At 35.0% G+C, this 20,084-nt stretch overlaps 1 protein-coding gene across 2 annotated transcripts in view; it reads right to left on the bottom strand.

The window, feature by feature from the left end:
* Nucleotides 1–5,630, bottom strand: part of mor (SWI/SNF- related protein mor) — a 33,723-nt gene extending 28,093 nt beyond the window's left edge. For both annotated transcript variants that reach the window (XM_071594764.1, XM_071594765.1), the window contains exons 1-5: nucleotides 5,451–5,630; nucleotides 5,171–5,290; nucleotides 4,989–5,093; nucleotides 4,187–4,355; nucleotides 658–1,037 (exon numbers count right to left, since the gene is read on the bottom strand). In XM_071594764.1, the coding sequence (XP_071450865.1) occupies nucleotides 658–1,037; nucleotides 4,187–4,355; nucleotides 4,989–5,093; nucleotides 5,171–5,290; nucleotides 5,451–5,567 (891 nt within the window). In that variant the 5' untranslated portion in view covers nucleotides 5,568–5,630. The remainder of the gene's footprint in view (nucleotides 1–657; nucleotides 1,038–4,186; nucleotides 4,356–4,988; nucleotides 5,094–5,170; nucleotides 5,291–5,450) is intronic.
* Nucleotides 5,631–20,084: the final 14,454 nt, after the last annotated feature.

Here is a 20,084-nt window from a genome sequence, read left to right as displayed (position 1 = left end):
ATCTTAAAAGTCTTTAACACCATAAAAATCGGGAAGCTCGTCTTTAGTTTACATCTTATGCACAAATTATATCCATTTTTATTTTGATTAGCAGTCTATCACTAATCAATAATTATGGTATAATGCATTCAATCCTTCTCCCCAATTCATACTAAATGCCTGGTTCCATTTTTAAATTATCAATAAATTATAACAGCAAAAGTATCCAAAACACATAACACAAAGTATCCCAAGCAATGATGAATTTCCTAAATAAATTCAAAGATTGTGTCAGACTGGGTAGGCAGGTAGACTCACTCTGATGGAACTCACTTATTAACGATGAAAAAATGATTTGAGGATTTTGCACCAATTATAATCCATTTTGAATGCCTGAATAGGCTTTAAAAATAGAGAATATTATGCCCATCATATAAATTTTCATAAGCCACAAGAAGTACAATTAGCAAAGTAAACCACTGGATGCAATTAGTGAAAAACACAGAGAATACCTAACTTAAATGTGAGATTTTTTCAGTAAAAGTTCTTTTGGATTCTTCTTGTGGCGAAGCATCTAGCTCTTATCATGCTCTTAAGGAGGACTGGAGGCAAGGCTACCACAAATCCATTGACTTGGTATAGGTAATTAACTTAAAATGCATATATTTGATGACTAACCCGCCATGGTCCACTTTTCAGCCCTGAAGTCACCAGACCAGTAGCAGTAGCATTCGCTGGTAGTGTGTAGACAGGTGGAAGTGTTGTTGGAGCAGTTGCTCCACTACCCTGGCCTGGAGAAGATCCACCTGCTGGAACTGCACCAGCTGGAGAATGAGCATGAGTGTGTGCCAAAGCCCTAGCTTCAGATGGTGTTTCATTGAGTCGGGGCACAAGATCTGGAGGTGAAACTGGACTCAACCATGTGTCATGGGAGTCTGGGAAGTAATACCAGTGGAGTAGCACTGACCGATCCCCTCGTCTGAGAGCTGGTCGCGCATATTCCTCCTCCAATGGATCACTGGCAGGGTAAATTATGTGTGTTGATTCTTCATCAACATCTGCAAAGAACAATAGGCAAACAATCAATTCATTAGCAATTATATCACCAACCTTTATTGAATCCTGAGAGATGCCATGGAGGAGTCAGGCAAGGGTCCTAGGACACTATTCTTTAATATTTTAATGTATGTAATGTTGACAATAGGACTGAGGGATTAATTAAGGTTTTTTATCATTGTTCTTAAAGTACTTAACCTTGTTTTTTTTGAGTTAGTAAATTGTACAAGGGAAGAAAGATTACTTAATCTGCTAGAGTTAAAAGAGTATACATATTTCTCTTATTTTATCAAGATCACTAATATACTTCAATAATACTTAACAAATTAGTTTCACACTATAAAACACAAACATCCCATTCAAATGAAAATTTTACAGCCAAGACACAAAAATTTGAGTGAAGAAGTAGCCTTATGACTGTATTGCCAGCTGAAAGGAAGTGCTGTGTATTTGTTTTTGGTGACATTTTGTACTTTTAAACTGCCACAATATTGCTTCCCCATATGCTGCAGTCATTGGGAAGAAATGATGCCACTTTTCTTTAGTTTGGGTCAAGTGTTCATACTGGTGGACTTCAGCCAAAAATTAACTTTTTGGGCAAGCAAAATGTGAACTCTGGTGTACATGCAGAAGTGCATCATTGCTTGCTGGTTCTGACACACATGAGAAGAGTTGCGAAGATTTCGATGAATGACTGGCTGGTGTGTTATTGTGGTAAGAAGCAAGTCACCACTCACCCAAGAGTCATTCCCAAATCCAAAGTTAGAATTCTCAAAAAATAAGTTTCCAGAATTCCAAGATCACTTTCTAGTTCACACATAGTCAAACGACATCATCTTCCAACACAACTTGCACATGCTCATTATTTTTCAGTGTTATTCTGCTTGAAGGTCAGCCAGAATGCAGGTCACTGGCAACAGATGTGCTGCTAACTTTAAACCGCTTGTACCAATCTTTTACCCGTGTTTTGGCCATACACTTGCCACCTAATGCTTTCTTTATCATTTCAATAGTTTCTGCATAACTCTTTTCGAGCTTTAAGCAAAACTTGAAGCTAACTTGTTGGTACGATCTATCTCATCATTTCCAAGGATAATGAAATCTGACGAATTCAAATAAAACACAGTAAATAAATAAATGCAGCATGCGAACGAACATGTCCCCTTGGTAACAGCGGCAGACAGCGAGTTTGGGAAGAGTCACTGGTTATGCTCATACCCCATGGAGTTTGCTCCAATGTTTTGGCACGGAGTAATGAATGCAGGTCGAATACTTTTTATGTATCATTTCCCATTTCATATCAGGTATTAATGTTTTAATTATTCTGATGCATAAAAATTGGCAAAAAGGAATTAATTGATGGGCTTCACAATTTTCTTTGATTGACCATGTGTGAGGGTGATAGCAAAAGAATACTGAAATTTTACATTTTTCCTTGGCTGTAAAGGTAACCTACCAATTTTTACATCTATAAACTTGAAAATTTCAGAGACTTAAGAAATTACCAAGACTAGGTGATTAGCTGCTACCAATAATTATGACCCCAATGATTCGAGGGGATACTATGGATTCCCATTCCCGATTTTTCTGGATTGTCTCCAGAGTGATTTGAATGTGATAAAGTTTCTTTTTGTGCATCATTCCCATCATCTTGCTTGTAACTAGTACCTAAAGTTGGTTCAACCATATTCCGAGTTTTTTTCCACAGCCTACATGCATGATTACCTACAACAATAACTGGTGTCACAATTAAAAATAACATTATTTTCATAAAGATTTCCCAGGTTCCAAATCATGCTCCAGACTCCCAGATCAAACTCCTAACATCTTCAGCCTTTTCCCTATTTTTCATAAAATGTTTTCTAGAAACTAAATAATTCCCAATTTTTCCAAAGTGGCCACCCTAATGACCCATCGGTGGCAATTTTTGAAGCTAAATATGGGTTAACTATTACAATCAGTGTAGAAACAAACATCCTGTCATCGGAAGCAGTAAAGTTAATTTAATTTGTTGTGGAATAACATTATTCCAACAAGTATTCTTCTTTCAGTTAAAATAAGCCATAGGGTTTCTCAACCAAAATTATGACTATAATTTTAATTCTGGGCAAAAGATGTACAACCCTGAGGTATTTTCTTGGGTTTTAAGAAAAGCTATGACATTGTTTCCATTTTCAAAATAGCTTCAGGATGCTGTAATTAGGTATACACCAAAATGGTTTGTAGAGACATCCTAAGAAAATGATCTAAACCTATTCTGCCAATACCATAACTGAAACAAACTCTAAGTGATGGCTTTTACAGTTCACAATGAACATGTTCTGAGCATATTCTTACATGGAACGCATATATTTCCCAGGTATGTAAGAAAATTAATTCAGTTTACTACCAGATATAAATTTTAAAACACACTTAAGTTAAAACACACTAAAATGTTATATCACGGCTAGTTTTATTCTGTAACTTCTTGTGGAATTGTAATCTGGGGAACATAAACCTCATCAAATCAAAAATTTTTAGAAAAGAAAATAATAGTAACACTCATATAATCAACCTTATCGTCCATATTAATAACCTATTTTTAGACATTTGGGAATATTAACTGTACCTTGTGTATATATCTATCATGCAGTGACTTAAGATAAGAAAAACAAGAGTGACTTTATAATGAATAATAGTTATCCCAGTCACAATACCAGAGGCAATATAATTATTTGTGATAAAACACGAAACCTCCTATGGTAACTAAAGGGCCAACTTCAATTTGCACAAAAATGTTTAACAATCTGCTTAACCATTTCAGAAATGAGACAAGAATTTCAATAGTCAAGAAGAATCTATTTGCATACCCGATTGACGGGTGTTATCATAATTTAAATGAATGTTCATGTTAAACTTAGATGTATATTAGCTTCCTGCCATAACCGTAATTGAATTTCTACTTGGGAATAATGTGATATATAACCAATTGACATATCCCATACACTTATTATGTGTTCTCAATACTGAAACTGTGTCTGCTGAACAAATAAATACATCATTTTTAATATTCAACCCAAAATGGCACACTGATAATAGCAAAAATACACTGAATTATTTATTAGTACATCCCATTCATAATAATTATAAAATACGAAAATTGATGTCACACCTGTGATGGATCCTTGATGTCTCTTGATCACATCTCGAATTCGAGCTGCTGTAGCTTTATCAACTTCTGGTCTAATGTAAACACATGGCATAACAAGGCAGCGATTTGCAATCAGTGTCTTCTCCACGTTCATGAACATTTCAACATTTCTATCCATCCTGGATGGGCTCTGTTAATAAGAAATATAACTCATTACTAAAATGATCTGAAAATAATGCTCGTCTTGAAATAAAGTATTACTCAGTCTCAATCATGCATGTGAATTTAATATGAATGAACAAAAACATAGATATATACATATATATATATATATATACTAAACACAACAACACGTATATTAATTACCTCTTTTTGTTTTAAATAATCAAAATTATAGGTAGAAATTTTTGACATACAAAAAATCTAATAAACGTCACTATTATCACATAAAAATAAATATTCCATTTATTCATAGAAAGAGAAAACACATACGAAAGAGTACATTTACAAAAAAAAATGTTCAAGCATTTCTGGCATATCATCATAAGTATCAGTCCATAAATTAATAATATTTACAACCCATTAACGACTATCACAGAAAAATAGAACTCCCTCCATAAAAATCTCTATTCTCCTAAATTAAATTCCATTCGGAACAAATTCCCAAAACGGTAAAAATAATAAACTTGTCCAAATGGTCTGCTTAATAATCATGAAAACTCTGAATTTTATAAGAATTAGATACCTTGCTAAAAAACGTCTATTTCACTCAATCTCTGATTATAAAATACAATTACATTGCTTTACGATAAGGTTACTTTACCTGAAAATCAAATCTTCTCCATCCTTGGTCAGTTTTAAATTTGTACACTGTAGCCAATATATGACATAAGGCTCCTCCAGGCTTAAAGTCAAGGAAACAACGCATCTACAAAAATTAAAACATAAGAATTAATACCAGTCAATAAGTCAGTAAAAGCAAAATATGGGAAAAGTTTTACTCACAGGAAGCCTCGTAAGGGGAGGCTTGACGACATTTTTCCCTAAATTGTCCTCTTGAAACTGAATAAGCTGAATTACTAAGGACGCCAAGCCTTTGTTTGTTGGTGGATCGGTTTGTACATACTAAAAAGACATTATAATACTTAATAATACTCTTATTTATCACATGTTTAAATGCAACAACGATAAAATAATAAAATGATACAGCAAAAGGGAGGGAAAACAAGATGACTACTAACAAAAACTGGTCACGAAGCAGTTATCAATTTATTATCAATAGTACCTTTTTAGCATTTTTCAAAAGCCATGTACGTATTCCATCAAATAAATTTATCGTGTCTGGTGCCTCGAAGTATTTGGCATTAGGACCGCCGTCCTTTTTAGGCCCTAATCCCATCATCTTGAACACAGACTTTGTACACAAACGAGGCTTGATAGGTGACGCTACCAGGTCCAGGCGCTTTCCGTCCACATTGATATCAGCCGAACCGGCAAAAAACCGGGCGTTAACGAAGCATTGAATGCGCACCAAACCAAAATTTTCGTTTTGGCTTCGAATTCGAGGAATGCATTTGAACAGGACGCTTTTTTTAAATTACAGATTACAAGGGAGTCTAAAGTGAAGTAGTGATAAAATATATATTAGCCTTGATTCGTCAACATTGCAATTGGTGAGCTTCAAAGGAAGCCTCCAAAATATCGTAACCTTAATAATGTCTTTAACAGTTGTCTCAGTTTATCAGAGGTAATAGAAATTAAGCTGTGCCATTTATTTGTTTTCATATTTCAAGTAGACAAACAAATAATTTGCATAGCTTTGATTATTAGGTGGTGTATGTATTTTTTTACTGTGGCTGCACTGATTAAGGATCGATACGGAGGAAGGGCGCAATGTATACTATTTTAAAAATTTAAACCAATTATACTAACGGACTGAGCTGTTGTAACTTTAGTTTTTTCCCCCTAATTTACGTCTTCCAACTATGATATCTAAAGTAACGGCTGATGACATATTTCATTTGAAGCTAGAGCGATGCTGTTCAATACGCTACGATGGTGTAGGTGGCATAAGCAAATGGCTGTTTACGAGGAATACAGAGTTAATAATTGTATATGCCTTATATCCGCTGAAATCTCGTCGACATTTTCCAGTTTACGTAAGCATCCGCGGAAAATCCTGGAGCAAGTGCAACTGAAAGTAAAACCCTTTGGTGTAATGAACATGAAAGAATATGACCAAAAAACCAAAATAACTTAGCCGTAAGAATTATAGATCGCTTAGTTGAAGTGAATATGTTATTCGTCATTAAGTGGTTAAATGGTGGTTTACAAGTGGTTGATAAACCTATTTACTAATTACCCCAACAAGGAGGAGTTTCACTAGCATAGCTGTCACCTTATTGTAGTACCATCTAACGTTTTTCTGCCATGCTAGACCTGTACTATCCTTTCAATTTCGATCAATAGGATGGTTATAACGTTAGCTTATGGCTGATTGGAGGTAAGAAATTACCATTTATTGAGTGGAACCTTATAACATTATTTAAATGACTTATAAAGTTGTCCTATTTTATTATAGTAATTTAATATGGCGATTTTATTATAGTCATTCTATCAGAAGTAGTTTTAGAAGGTCCCTCAAAACTATAGAAGTTTATGGAATTTAAATAACTGCTGCACAAAGTAACCTTTTACCTCGTCAACGCTTCTTGTATTTTATCTGATTCATACAAGCCATATTTATTTTCCTCCCTTTTTTCAGTTTAACTAACATTTTCCCTTAATTCAGTCAATTTCATTTCCTCACCAATCATTTCTTAATTTGCGTTAGATTGTGTGGCCTCTATCCAGATAACCTTTTTCATTATACTTCTTAGTGTACCTCTTAAATCTACGCTCATCAAAGGTCCTTAATGATGGAGTTTCTGAGACATGTAACATTTGTGGTATGCATTTTCATTAATAATAGTTGTGGTTGCCAATTCTTCTGATGTCAGTTTCTCTACATTGGAATTGATTAAGTTTAGATAAGGCATAATCAACAGTTCTGCTTTGCAAGCTACACATTCCAAGCATCCATGCAGTGGGAATTTTACCTGACATAATTCTATTCCGTAATGTCTTGACTAACGTGAACATTTTCATCCAAAGTGTGACCTAAACTAGATAACTTTACCAACTGCACCAATAATGACCTCCTTTAATGCTTGATTTTAGCCTTCGTACTTCATGAAAATATCATTAATTTCCTTTTTTAATGATTTATCTCCTCATTTTTCTGTCAATGGCCCTGAAATTCGCTTAAAAAATGACCGAAATCCCTTGGCTACCTATAGCTTAATATTGTACAAAACTGACGAAAACATCCTAGGGTCTGAACTTCATTCCTTCCATAACACAACCTCGTCTTTATAACCGTTTCCTTGGTATTCAAATCAACTTTAAAACATTTGCAGTAATGATCCAAATTGTCATTCTACACTGGATATCCTAAACGTATTCTGTATAGCTTCATATTAATGCTGTTATTACTTCGAGGAACCTTGGATTCCTTTCCTATTTCTGAGTTCACCTTCATCTTTGCTGAAATAATTGCTCTCCATCTTCTCCTAGCAATTGTTGTAGACCATTAGAATCACCTGCTACACCTACAAAAGTAAGCTCCTATAGTCCTTGCATTATCCTTTTAGGGGTATTGAAATTGATCTGAAAAAGTCTTCTGATTAAACTCTTGCCTCCTTCAAATGATAGTATATTCCAGAAAACATGTCCCATTTTCTCATTAAATTTTGAGTGATGGTTAAAGTGCAATCTATGCCTCCTACCTTTTTCACCAAAATGTTTTTGGTGTTTTGTTTCAAAACATCATTACTAGATCCAAGATGCCCTCATTCAGTCACATCTTTTGCCTATCTAGATCCCAGTATACTGGCATTTGACTTAGTTAAAAAATACTTAGCTGGAATTGAGTAGTTATAAGTTTCTGCTACTTTGGGTCTTAGATACCTCCATTCTTCTGGGTTTATACTGTGTTCGTTGGCTACAATATACAATAGTTTCCCTGATATTCCAACCAGCATCTTGAGGTCAAAGGGGGACCTTCAACCAGAAGATGCTATATTAATCTGCTATTGTAAAAGATAAAACTGAAAGTTTCACAGAATTTAAATTGACCCAACTGGTTTTGTCAAACAGTCAGCATAATCCGACCTGATAATGTTGACTGTTCTAGGAAACCTGCCATTTTAAATAAATCTTAGGGTAACTTGTTATCAAGTTTTTTATTTTTCACAATTCATCATGAAGTACTTAAGGTGCGCTGAATACCATAAAATTTAACATGATAGTTTTAGCAGTGGCATACCTAATTTTAAAAAAATTATCTGAATACATAAATGACTTAATCATTTATATAAAGGTGGTGATCTTTGAACTGAAAGCACTGATGTCTATTGAGAAACTGTTGTCTACTGAATGCAATGCACATGATGAAAACCCTTGAAAATAGAGATATTTAGTTAGTGCTCTTCCACTAGGACATCATTTTACTGCTTGCCGTATTGTATCTTTGATGCTTATCCACACTTTGCCTGTGACAATATTAATTGAGGACCAGCCAGTTTTTATATCATTAGTATAATTAATATGAATCTCGAAACTACGCATATTTTTCGGTGAGCAGTGTTCATATTTTTGTGGACACTTTTTTATTAATATATATCGACTAAAGTGCATGAAAAGTATATGCAATTCTAAAGCTAAGGCATTTGAATGTGCCCAAGAATTTAATAATTAGCTTGTTTCATTTGTAGAGTACCTATAAAAATATCATTGGGATCAAAATAAATTTTCTCAGTCTGAAGAAGTCATTTATTCCTCCTAATACTTGTCAAATTTGAAAATTTTTGCAAAATAATAAACTTCACATTCTCAGGCTTGACTATATGGACCTTAACAAATTATGAGAAGAAAAAAAAACTACTATTTTTTTACAACCTGGGTTCAACACATAGTGAAACTATAGCCATATTGTATTTTTAAGCCCTTGGTCATAATATTAAAAAATTAAGTGGAATAATCACATCAGTTTTTGTTTCTTTCCGTTGCAAAATAATGTTTGGAACTACATCATAAATGTTCTATGAACATTTAAGGTGTTATTATTATTAGGTAATCTACTGGTTAAGGTAGGTTTTCTTGAAGGACACAACTACCAAATAAATATTTTGTTTCTCTAAACAGAACACAACCCATTATCCCACTCTACAAAAAGTCCCTGTTCATCTCTGTGTACTTCCTTCCTCCCTACATCCCGTCCAACTTCCCTATCTTATTCCTGCCCCTTCCTTGTTTGCCTTGCATTCTCCCCTCTATCACAGTGTTCAACATTCCATTGCCAAAAAATATGCCCTTTATCCATTTTTCCTGTCTCCTTGTGATTTCTACCTGCCAATCTGTCTCCTTCCCATATTGAATAAAATAATAATTATGATTATATTCATTTGCATTCATTGGGTTGCCAGTAGCCTTAGGACAGTATTTACTATAGGATCAAAGGTTACATTTCACATTTGGAAAAGTTAGAATCATAAAATAGAAAATTACATAATAGTGCAAACAAATAGGTACTGGGTAAAGATCATTTTGGGCTTAGAAAGGGGACTACCAGTAACAGAGCTGTGGTATTGGGGTCATTGGGGAAACTTATTTAGAATTAAGCCAGAATGTTTTTGAGTGGTTCATAGATTTTAGGTGTTTGACAAAGTGAATAAACCAATGGCTAGTGAAAGGCAAGGCAGTAGATGGAGTAGTAGGGGGGGTTGGCCATTATTTCCAGTGCTATTTAACTTATATGTTGAGGAAATGTAAAGGTTGGCATGGAAAGACTTCGAGTTGGGAAAAACAGTTGTCGATTAGGTGATAATGTCTATTAGAATTGCAGAAGATCAATCAAGAGTAATCCAGACATATACTTCTTTCTTTTGTACCACCCTTCTCTTGAATATTTCTTTTTTCCCTGCTGAATTGATGTATTGTTTCATACATGCCCTTCTATTTCTGAGACTCCTAGTACTGCATTTCTTGAGTATTTTCACATATATTGGCATACATATATACATGTATGTACAACATTCTGTTTACCCTTTCCCTTAAACCATTCGCACTGCTCATTTCTTTTTGATGATTCAGCTCATCCATTCTCCCATCATGATCCAACTGGCAAAGTGCAGTTCTGTCATACACATCTATCACTGGTCGATCTAATTTCAGGTATTCTTTCATAACTCACTCATTCCACACCCTATCGATTGTATATTTACTGGAAGCATATCTTAAATATCCTATATCTAATGCATTTATTCTACATTGATACTCAATACAAGCCCATTTTTTTCTTCCATGTGGTAGTATAGGGAGAAGTACATACCTGTATGTATGTACAGGATGAGGTATTTAAAATTACATTCACCTCTATCCTGAAGACAAATTTATGCTTGGAAAAAATGTTTCAAGGTTAATCTGATTCCACAGGGTAATTATTGAGGTGCCATGACATTTTTGTAGATTGAGTCACTTCAGAGGTATAGGTGGTAGTCAATAAAAATTTTGAAATATATATTTTGTAGTTTTTATTGCAGAATTTGATAGAGCAATCAATTATGAGGAAAAAATTGTTGAGTCATCAATGTCAAAAATTTAATAATTAAGAAAATATTTTAGTAAAAATGATATTCTTTGGCACTATATTTTTAATGATATGATCTAAACTCAAACATTGAGAACCAATTAGGCAGAGACATGTGACCTAGGGAACCAAAGAATCCTCTAAATGTTCTGCTATCTTTTCTCTCCTTTGGTTTGCTTCTTTGGAATTGGAGAATTTCCTTTCCTTTAAGTTATTTTCTAAAACATATCTGTAATTATTAAATTTTTAGGATTGCTACCCAGGCAATATTTTTGCTCAAAATTTAGTGCTGTATTGAAAATATCAAATTGTGGTCAGTTCTATATTCAGCACCTATTATTGCCCTCCCGTCCTTCAATAATCCTCTCAGTCTTTCATTATATGCAACAAGATATATATGCAATACTGTGGTGATTCAAACCCAGTGGGAGAGTCCTACCAGCGTTGGTGTTTCATTAAAAACATTACCCCAATTTAATGTTTAGTATTGAATGGATTTATACTTAAACCCTATGTTCAAATAAAATAAGCCTTTTTCCATGTACATACTCTACTTACGCAACAATTTTTTCCTTTATCATTCATTTGGGAGTCACCTTATGGTCCTGTTACTTTTCCTTGAGTAGGTATGTGGATGTGAAGGTAAAAGTTGAAGTTTTTCTTTGGTACCCCAAATTTCTTTTTATAAGCTGGTCAATGCTGAGCCTAATATTTTTACTAATTAAATATGAGATAGATTTGCATAACATAATTTTATAACATACAATTTGTCCATTTCAACCCCCCAATTTATATTTTGGGGTGTCAGAGGGAAGGAGCACTTTGGCCTACCCAAGATCCTCTATTAATGATAGCTGACAGTTTCAGATCCGAAACTAAAATGTAAAAAAGAATCCATGGAATGAAGGAAACAACTATTTGAAATTTAAAAAATGGCAGGGCAAAAGTGCAAATAACTGTGATTTACATATCTTGATAAAGGCTCCCATATAATTTCTGATAATATTAGTACCATGATCCTACTCGTTAAATGACTGTTAAATCACGTTGACACTAAGCAGCACACTAGCTGGCTAGTATGAAAGTTATCAGATTCTTTCAAAGATATTCAAGAGTTTTCTTAATCAAAGTAAAACTAAAGATCAACTTAGAAAAATTATGTAAATATATATATATTATATATATAGTGTATATATATTAAATATATATATATATATTACACTATATACATATTATTTATATAGTGTAAATATATTAAAGTGTAAAATAATACCTAGCATAGTGACAAATCTACTTGGTTTTAAAATTTTATATACCTGACATATGCATGTATACTGTAATGTGTTTATTTAATAATTAAAGTCAACTTGATGTAAATAATATATATGCACAGATATTTGGAAAAAATATTATTTTCCTTATTATCATTTATTTCCTTCCCCATGGGCTACAGCCTTGATGTCACGGAAGGACTAGGGGTTCTGATGAACCATATATTTGATATAACGATTATTGTTCTTAAAAAATGATGCATGCTAGACTGATGAAATGTTGCCATGCTAGCCAAATGAATAGTAGTATGCACAGTATCTGTTCCTCAATGAGGTGGCTAAAAAAGAGTCTCAACTCAGTGGGGTATACTTTACAGTGATGGTGTTACATTAAAAACACTATTGAAGAAGGCTACAGGAAGCCACATCAATGATTGTTTACAGGAAGAAAATATGATGTAGCCAAATATGAAAATGAGTCCTTAATGGGCCTGTAATATTAAATTTAAGAGAATGCAGAAGGGAAGGAATTGGAATGTAGAAGACAACTGGAGTGAAAAAGAAAGAGTACCAGGACACAGTTGATAAAATTCTGAGGGAGGATAAGGGAACGGATGTAGTGTGCGAAAGATGGCAATATGCCAAATAAGAAATGAAGAAAATGATGAATTAAACAATCGGAAAAGAAATAATAAGCCATTTATTACCAAAGAAAAGGTGGGAAGTGTGCTAGAGTAAGGATATATGGAAAGTGAATACAGAATTTGGGAGAAGAAAGTACAAGGAGCTATGAAAATAAACCAAGGTGAGAACAAACAGGGCAAGTGAAAAATTGTGGAAAGAGCAGTGCTAGGATATGGAGAGCTTACAGGGATGGGATGAAAAGGGTGTACCATACAGAATGACAAAGGAACTGCTAGGATTTAAGAAAGAAAAATCCATTTACACTATTTGAGATGCAACAGGAAAAGTAGTAATCAAAGTGGAAAATATGTATAGTGGAACAAATTGGTAAATATACATTAGGCCAATGAGTTTGGATTTAAGAAGGGAATGTTGATAATAATTGCTTTTGACCATAAATAAACCTGTAAGATAGTAAAGGCATAAAAAATGAAATGGAATCTTGGTATAGATAATATACCTACAGAATCAATCAAGAATATAGGAAAATGGGGAAGGAAGAGTTTTATGAGCTCATTCACAAGAGAAGAATTTGGTCAGAAGGCTTTGTTGTATCAATATTAATATCCATCTCAAAAAAAGAGCAAACCACAGTTAAATTATGAATATTGCCTGATTTCATATTTGGTAACGGTAGAACTTAGGATACTCAGTAAAAGAATGGAAAAGGAAGCAAATGAGTGCTTAGGAAACTACCAGTTAGGTTTTGGGCCAAATCAAAGGAGGTAGAGAGTACACATAGCTAAAAAATCAGTTAACACAATATGTAGCATACTGATGTTATGTCATATCCATTAAGGCTTTGAAATACTGTGGTGCATAATACCGTGGACCATCAAAAACCTACCTTAAGTCGAGATACTACTGCTATATTATAAGATTAGTACCTACTTTGACGATGACTTTTTTGGAGCATAGTGTACTTTTCTATAATTGATGCCCATTGGATAAACCAGGTGCATTCTAAGACATAGATACATCCGTATTTGTGGTTTTCTTGATGGATTTCAAAAAAATGTTCAAAGTTTGCGCACTTCAACGAGAAGAGGAAACTGACTTAATATCAAACATTGCCAACAGAGGACACAAAGAATCAGCATGGTGGACTAAGCAAAGTAAGTAGAACCTTGATACAGTAAAGAACGCAATGCATGCGACATCTACTGGCCATATTTGGTGTTACTCGAAACGGGGAAACATAACGTGGGAATTTTAAATTTGTTTGGCGTGAACTGCATAGAGACGATCTACTGGCTGAACTTTCTTGCATGCTACCGGTGGGATTTCTCGTGTATAAGTTTAAATAAAATACAATAAAACTATTACCCTTTATTAAACTGAGATTACATATACCAATCGTATTTCCGAGACATTTGGATAGTCATTTGATGGCATAAAAATGTCGGTATTATTTACAAATGTCAAGAAATGGAGGAGAGAATTAAGTTCTTGGCGGGCCGCTGCAAAATCTTTTTCTCAGCTTCCAACAGCCCTCTTCCAATTTCTGGATTTTTCCCAGTGACGGGATCCGAATTGAGTGACGTGCGTAACTTCCAATTAGGTGGCCACTTTAGTAGATACCAACCGGATCTTTCCAGACTACGTCATCTATAGGAGATGGAGTATCACTGATGACGTATTTTACGACGAGACCGGTTTTCTTGGGAAAAAACAAATGTGTTTTCCTCAAGTCCATTTAGGTTGTCTTTTTGTTTGAAAGCGTCGGTCCGTCTACCCATTGCCAGTCAAGCGGCAGGATGGAGCCATTGGCAGGAAAGAATAATATGGACTACGAAATTCTTTATAGTTTTTTGAACCTAATTGATAAAGGTATGCCTCTATGCTATGCCAACTTCAACATGGCTGTGGTGTTACACCAAAGCGCCATTAGGGACATTGTGGTTGCAGTTTTATAGAATCATAAAAACCAGACATTGGGTCGACACATAAAAATTCTTCCCTGAATGTTCGTGTATCATTCGATATTCAGCAAGTCCTACATTAAAGTGTCACTTTTTACTGGAGTGTCTTCTATAACCGCATTATCCTTGTGCATATCACAATAAACTTGTTACTGTGCGCTCATTATGTTTAGGAAATAAGCGTTAAGAATTACTGCAAAGCGATGAGCTTACACCCTGAATTTAATACGTGCTCGATATCTTCTCAAACGTTTCAGGTTTGTCTACGTAAAAACAGACACCAAGAATATTATATTGTTTCTTAGTCCAAGTTTTACTCTCGTTCGCAATTTTCGATGTTAGGAGAAGCCAAAAACCAATCTGAATATTTTTCATGAGCCCGTCGAAAATTCATGAATTGCCTACGCAGGCCCTGGGTGAAGTTCATAATTGACCCTTTTATTACTTTAATTTAATCAATGAAAATCGCACTAAAAATTAGACCGTTTTCAATTTTTTTAAAATTTGTATTGTGCTACACAGTCGTTGACTTTATCTTCACACATCCGGAATGTTTCTTTTTGAATTAATACCATTCTTCCAAGGGCATCCAGTTTTTACCAGTGAAAGGTCATCGTGAGAAAAACTCACCCATCATCACCACAGTCATCAAATGGCAGGTTAATTTGATAGGCAAGAGTAGATCTCACATTCTATTACGCTGTAAGGCGTGAGAAATCCAACACACTTTCAGGGTGGACCAGTTCTCTTGCCTGCGGTTTCCCAGTTGTCACCAAGTATCATGAGCTTATCTGAAAGTGCTTCAATGTAGAGTATGTATGCCTTCATCAGAAAACGCTCTAACCATTAGGCAGTGATCTATGATAAGGCATTCAAAAATCGTTGTAATCACAGGCGTGGTGTAAAAGGGCTGGGTACTTTTTTTACCCCCTACTTATTTACGAGTAAATGACTACCAAATAATTTAAATCGGGAAAATTATCGATACAAACATTAGAAAATAGCATTTTTACTAGATAAAACCTTCCCATCAATGAAAGGAACTTTGGAAAATCATACCATGCCACTTAAAATGTATCGAACTAGAATTTCTCGGACTGGGGTGAAGGAATGTCGATCTCATTTTTTTGATGAACCTTTTGAAATTGAGCGCTAAGTTTAATGAAATTAGATCTAAGTAATAAACTCTTTTCATCTAACAGCAAATGGTGATAAGTATAAGTAAAAAAAATGTACGTAAATGTATCGGTACAAAAATGTAAAAACCCTTAGCAAATAGGAAGAAATGCAATAATGTGATAGCATAATTTAAAATTTATTAATGCATGATTTTGATTACTTGCTTGTAGTCTACAGGTAAATTCATCTACGAGGGAGAAAAAGTTATCCATGCTATCTAGTACCAATGAACATAATTCTCAGATATACCTTTAGGGTCATTGGAGTGTAATTATGGTGCTAGTACATTCATTCACCTAGAGGTTGGGTTTTGATAGATAACGAAAATTTATGACTTAGCATCTACTTTACGGTGCCAGGCTTCACTCCGTGGAAGTGAGTGAAATTCATATTAAAATATTTTGTTCTTGGAACGCGTTCTATCTTAAAATAAATCCCGTGGAAAAATACACAATATTTTAATATGGATATGAATTTGCTATTCCACAGTATTTTATTTATATAAGACCCAGGTTTCGATGGTCAACATCATCATCACCTTGAACGCCGAAATCTGGGTCGTACCTAAATAAATTGCTGTGGAATCACACATTTATAGTTTTTCATTATAATATGAATTTGTTCCATAAAGGCACGCCCGAAACCACCAATTATAATAAGGATAGAGCTCACCTTATGCAAACATATTAGGATAGTCAACTCCTTCTCCTTGACCACCAGCGGTTTCCAAGAAAGCTTTGTTGCTCGGAATATAACCCATCTACTTATTGCGTTTAGTCATATTTCCTTGGGGCATCATCTTGATTTTAAATTGGAGGAACCTGGTTGGCGGGTAAACAGGAATTAAGTTCATTGCCAGGAAAAATAACGTGTTGAGATAAGGTAAAATTTAGATACCGTCGGAATAAAAATGCACTGGAAATACGAGGAGCTAGCAGAGGAGAGAGCTTAAGCCAGGTCACCTCGTTCGTATGGTAATTATTAGCTTACTGCCGGTCGGAATTCAACCGTTTCTGGATAGTACACAGGAGGAAAGGAGCCTGAGTGGATTGAGAAAAGGCAGGAGGCAACTTCTCCTCGCTTGTTTTCTGAGTAGACGAAATTGAAGTTCGTTCTGGTAGGCAAAATAAGGTTCACAAAATAAGGTTCACAAAATAAGGTGCGGTAGTGCCTTACATACAATTATTCACATTTTGTTTTGGAAATACATACCTACTCCGAGATTGAACAGTAGGAAGGGCATTTTTTTAAGGTAATCTACCGGTTAAGGGAGTTTTGGATGAATACAACTACCAAATAAATATTTTATGACTCCTAAAAAACACAAAATCCAGCAACCTAGTCTACATCAGGTCCCTCTTCATCTCTGAGTACTTCCTCCCTTCATCTCGTCCAACATCCCTATCCCGTTCCTTCCCTTTCCTCATTTGCCTAACATTCTCCCCTCAATTACAGTCTTCAACATCCCACTGCCGATCAATACGCCCTTCATCCATTTTTTCTGCCTCCATAGGATTTCTCCTAACAAACCCGTCTCTTCGCCAACCGTACCAAGTACTTTCTCATTTGTTTTCTTCTATGCCCATTTCACCTTCTCCATTCTTCTCCACACCCACATTTCAAAAGCCACCAATCTACGTCTATCCTCCTGCTTCAATGACCACGTTACCACGCCGTACATAGCTACGCTCCATATCAAAGTTTTTACGAGTCTTTTCTTAACATCCTTACTCAACGTCCCTGTCATCAACTCCCTCCTCGTGAAAGCCTCTTTGCCCAGCGCAATTCTTCTCCTTACGTCACTACTACTTTGGCCGTGTAGTAGAGACGATGATGGATACTACGAAGGGTATGTATGCATAAAAAATATCCTGTGGCTTGTGCTTTCTATAAGCCTCTGACATTTTAACTGACCTTTTTCATAATTTAGAGGGCCATGGCGAGAAAAGTAATTTATCGATTATGTTTAACAGTAGCAACGCATTTGAAGATCGAGCAAGGCCCTACACTATTTTCTCATTCGAATGAGAAACGTTTTAAATTCAGGAGAAATAAAAAACGAAGAACAAATGAAATCCCTGAGTTCCACCCTTCTTGAGTCGTAACTCGATAGATTCGTGGAGGGGATTTCTTGGCCTTGAACCGGTAGGTACTTCCCCGGACCCGAGCGAATGACGTTGTGTGAAATAATAAATGATACCTGCACGTGGGAACCAGCAGGGAACAAACAAGCGTATGAAACTTTGTATTTGTTATATGCTGAGCTTCCAGGGAATATATTTTTCAATCCGTTACTGCATCTTTTTGTCAGGTATGGGTTAATACACTTGCGGTGACGAATGAACTTATTTACCATTAGAGGGACCGAAGGCCCCAGGGGCTCCAAAGACGTTCCGTTGCGTCAACACGCGAGAAATTTTCAGGAAAAATGTGTATCGAGTCACGCACGAATATTAATGGTATTATTACCGATCCTTGATTCCTCACTTTTGAGTGTACCTGAACTTTCCTTTACCTGAATCACGATCGTGCTCGAACGTGTACCATTCTTTTTCTTGAAAAGTGGAAAATCGGAATATTTTGCTTTCTTACTTTATTTTACACACTCGGCCTTGGCATTCGCGGCAGAATAGAATTGACTTCCTGAAGAAAGGGGAATCCAGACATGAGTAATTTCCTCCTGAAAATGAACGTGATATAAAGGAAAAGAACACATCCAGTGGCTGTAAATATGTTAAAATAAAAGTTCTTAGTGACACCAAGCAAGAACTACACCAAAATCAGCTATACCTATCCAAATAGTATTCCTGACACACACGGCAAAGTTAAAAATATCAGGAAAGAGAGTAATGAAAGAATACGAATGGTAGAAGCAGAAAAAATGCAAAATTATATGGAATGAAATACGAATGTTTTTGGTAATGGGCGAAGTGGGATAGGTAGATGGATAGAGGTCTTTATTTGGGCGAAATTGAGACCTAATGGTCCCTTCTTCCATTCAACCCGTTGTCGTATACATATTATTTTAGGCATTAAATTTATTATTACATGCATGTATACACATAAATACATTTAGACAGACACAAATTCATTATTTGCACATCGAAGAGAAAAGGAATGTACAGATATATATATATATATATATATATATATATATATATATATATATATATATATATATATATATATGTACTGCCCATAAGCCGAATGCAAGAATTACAAAGCAGCTAGTCGTTTGAATATACCGGGGAAAATGTTTGCAAAAGTATTGTTGGAAAGTGTAAGGTAAGTAACACAAGAAAATCCGAGCAGCGTAATGCGGTTGAATACCTAATAAAGAATCTCTTTGCACTGTATAAAATAATTGAGAAATGCCTGTATTTTTGAAAGAGTATATTATAGATTTGTTCATGAGCCAAACAGATACATGAGAGAATACGAAATGCTCTGAGAGGAAGACGTTTGACTGTGGAAGTCCTAAGTGAATATGATCGAAGAAACGAGCATTATCAGAGGTCTCAGGAACCGAAAATTATGCGTGGAAAAAAAATATATATATACACACATATATGTGATAAAGGAGACGGAAATATACAAGATTAAGTTGGGAGAGATTATTAAAAGGGAACATCTACTCCCTTCTATTACTGCTTTCTGCTTAAGTTCAGGTTTTTTTATATCTTGTCTACGTCAAAGCTGAACGGCGTGAAGGGTATGTATGCTACATTAAATACCTCGTAAAATCATGCCCACTAAACCTTGAGTTGCCATAGGCTAAGGTTTGCTTCATTGTGTCGATGGATAGTCAGAACATACCACCGGGTGTATACAAAATTATTGCTTAAATTCTCCCGTGTGTGGGAAGTGGATTAATTTAAGAGAGGTATACAGTGCCCCATAAGAATGTATACGAGTACCTATTGTTACGAATCTACGGGATCGGAAAAGTTTTTTCCTACACTTCACACCATTATCTACAGTTTTCAAACGCACGAAAGATTACGTCCTTTGTAAATGATAGAACCTGACCATCTAAAAAGGACTCAAACAATATTCTTGGAGTAAACTAATAGAAAAAGGCGTGGTTTTATTTAAATTATGAATATCTCTACTTGAAAATTAAATCTGTAGTTTCCATGCTCCAATAAATTTTTTTGTAAACCATGATAGTATTT

Source organism: Hetaerina americana, unplaced genomic scaffold, assembly GCF_022747635.1.
Source record: "Hetaerina americana unplaced genomic scaffold, ioHetAmer1.1.p SCAF_7, whole genome shotgun sequence".
Classification (NCBI taxonomy): domain Eukaryota; kingdom Metazoa; phylum Arthropoda; class Insecta; order Odonata; family Calopterygidae; genus Hetaerina; species Hetaerina americana.
Note: the sequence above shows the minus strand (reverse complement) of the source record. Positions and strands in the feature narration are given on the sequence as shown.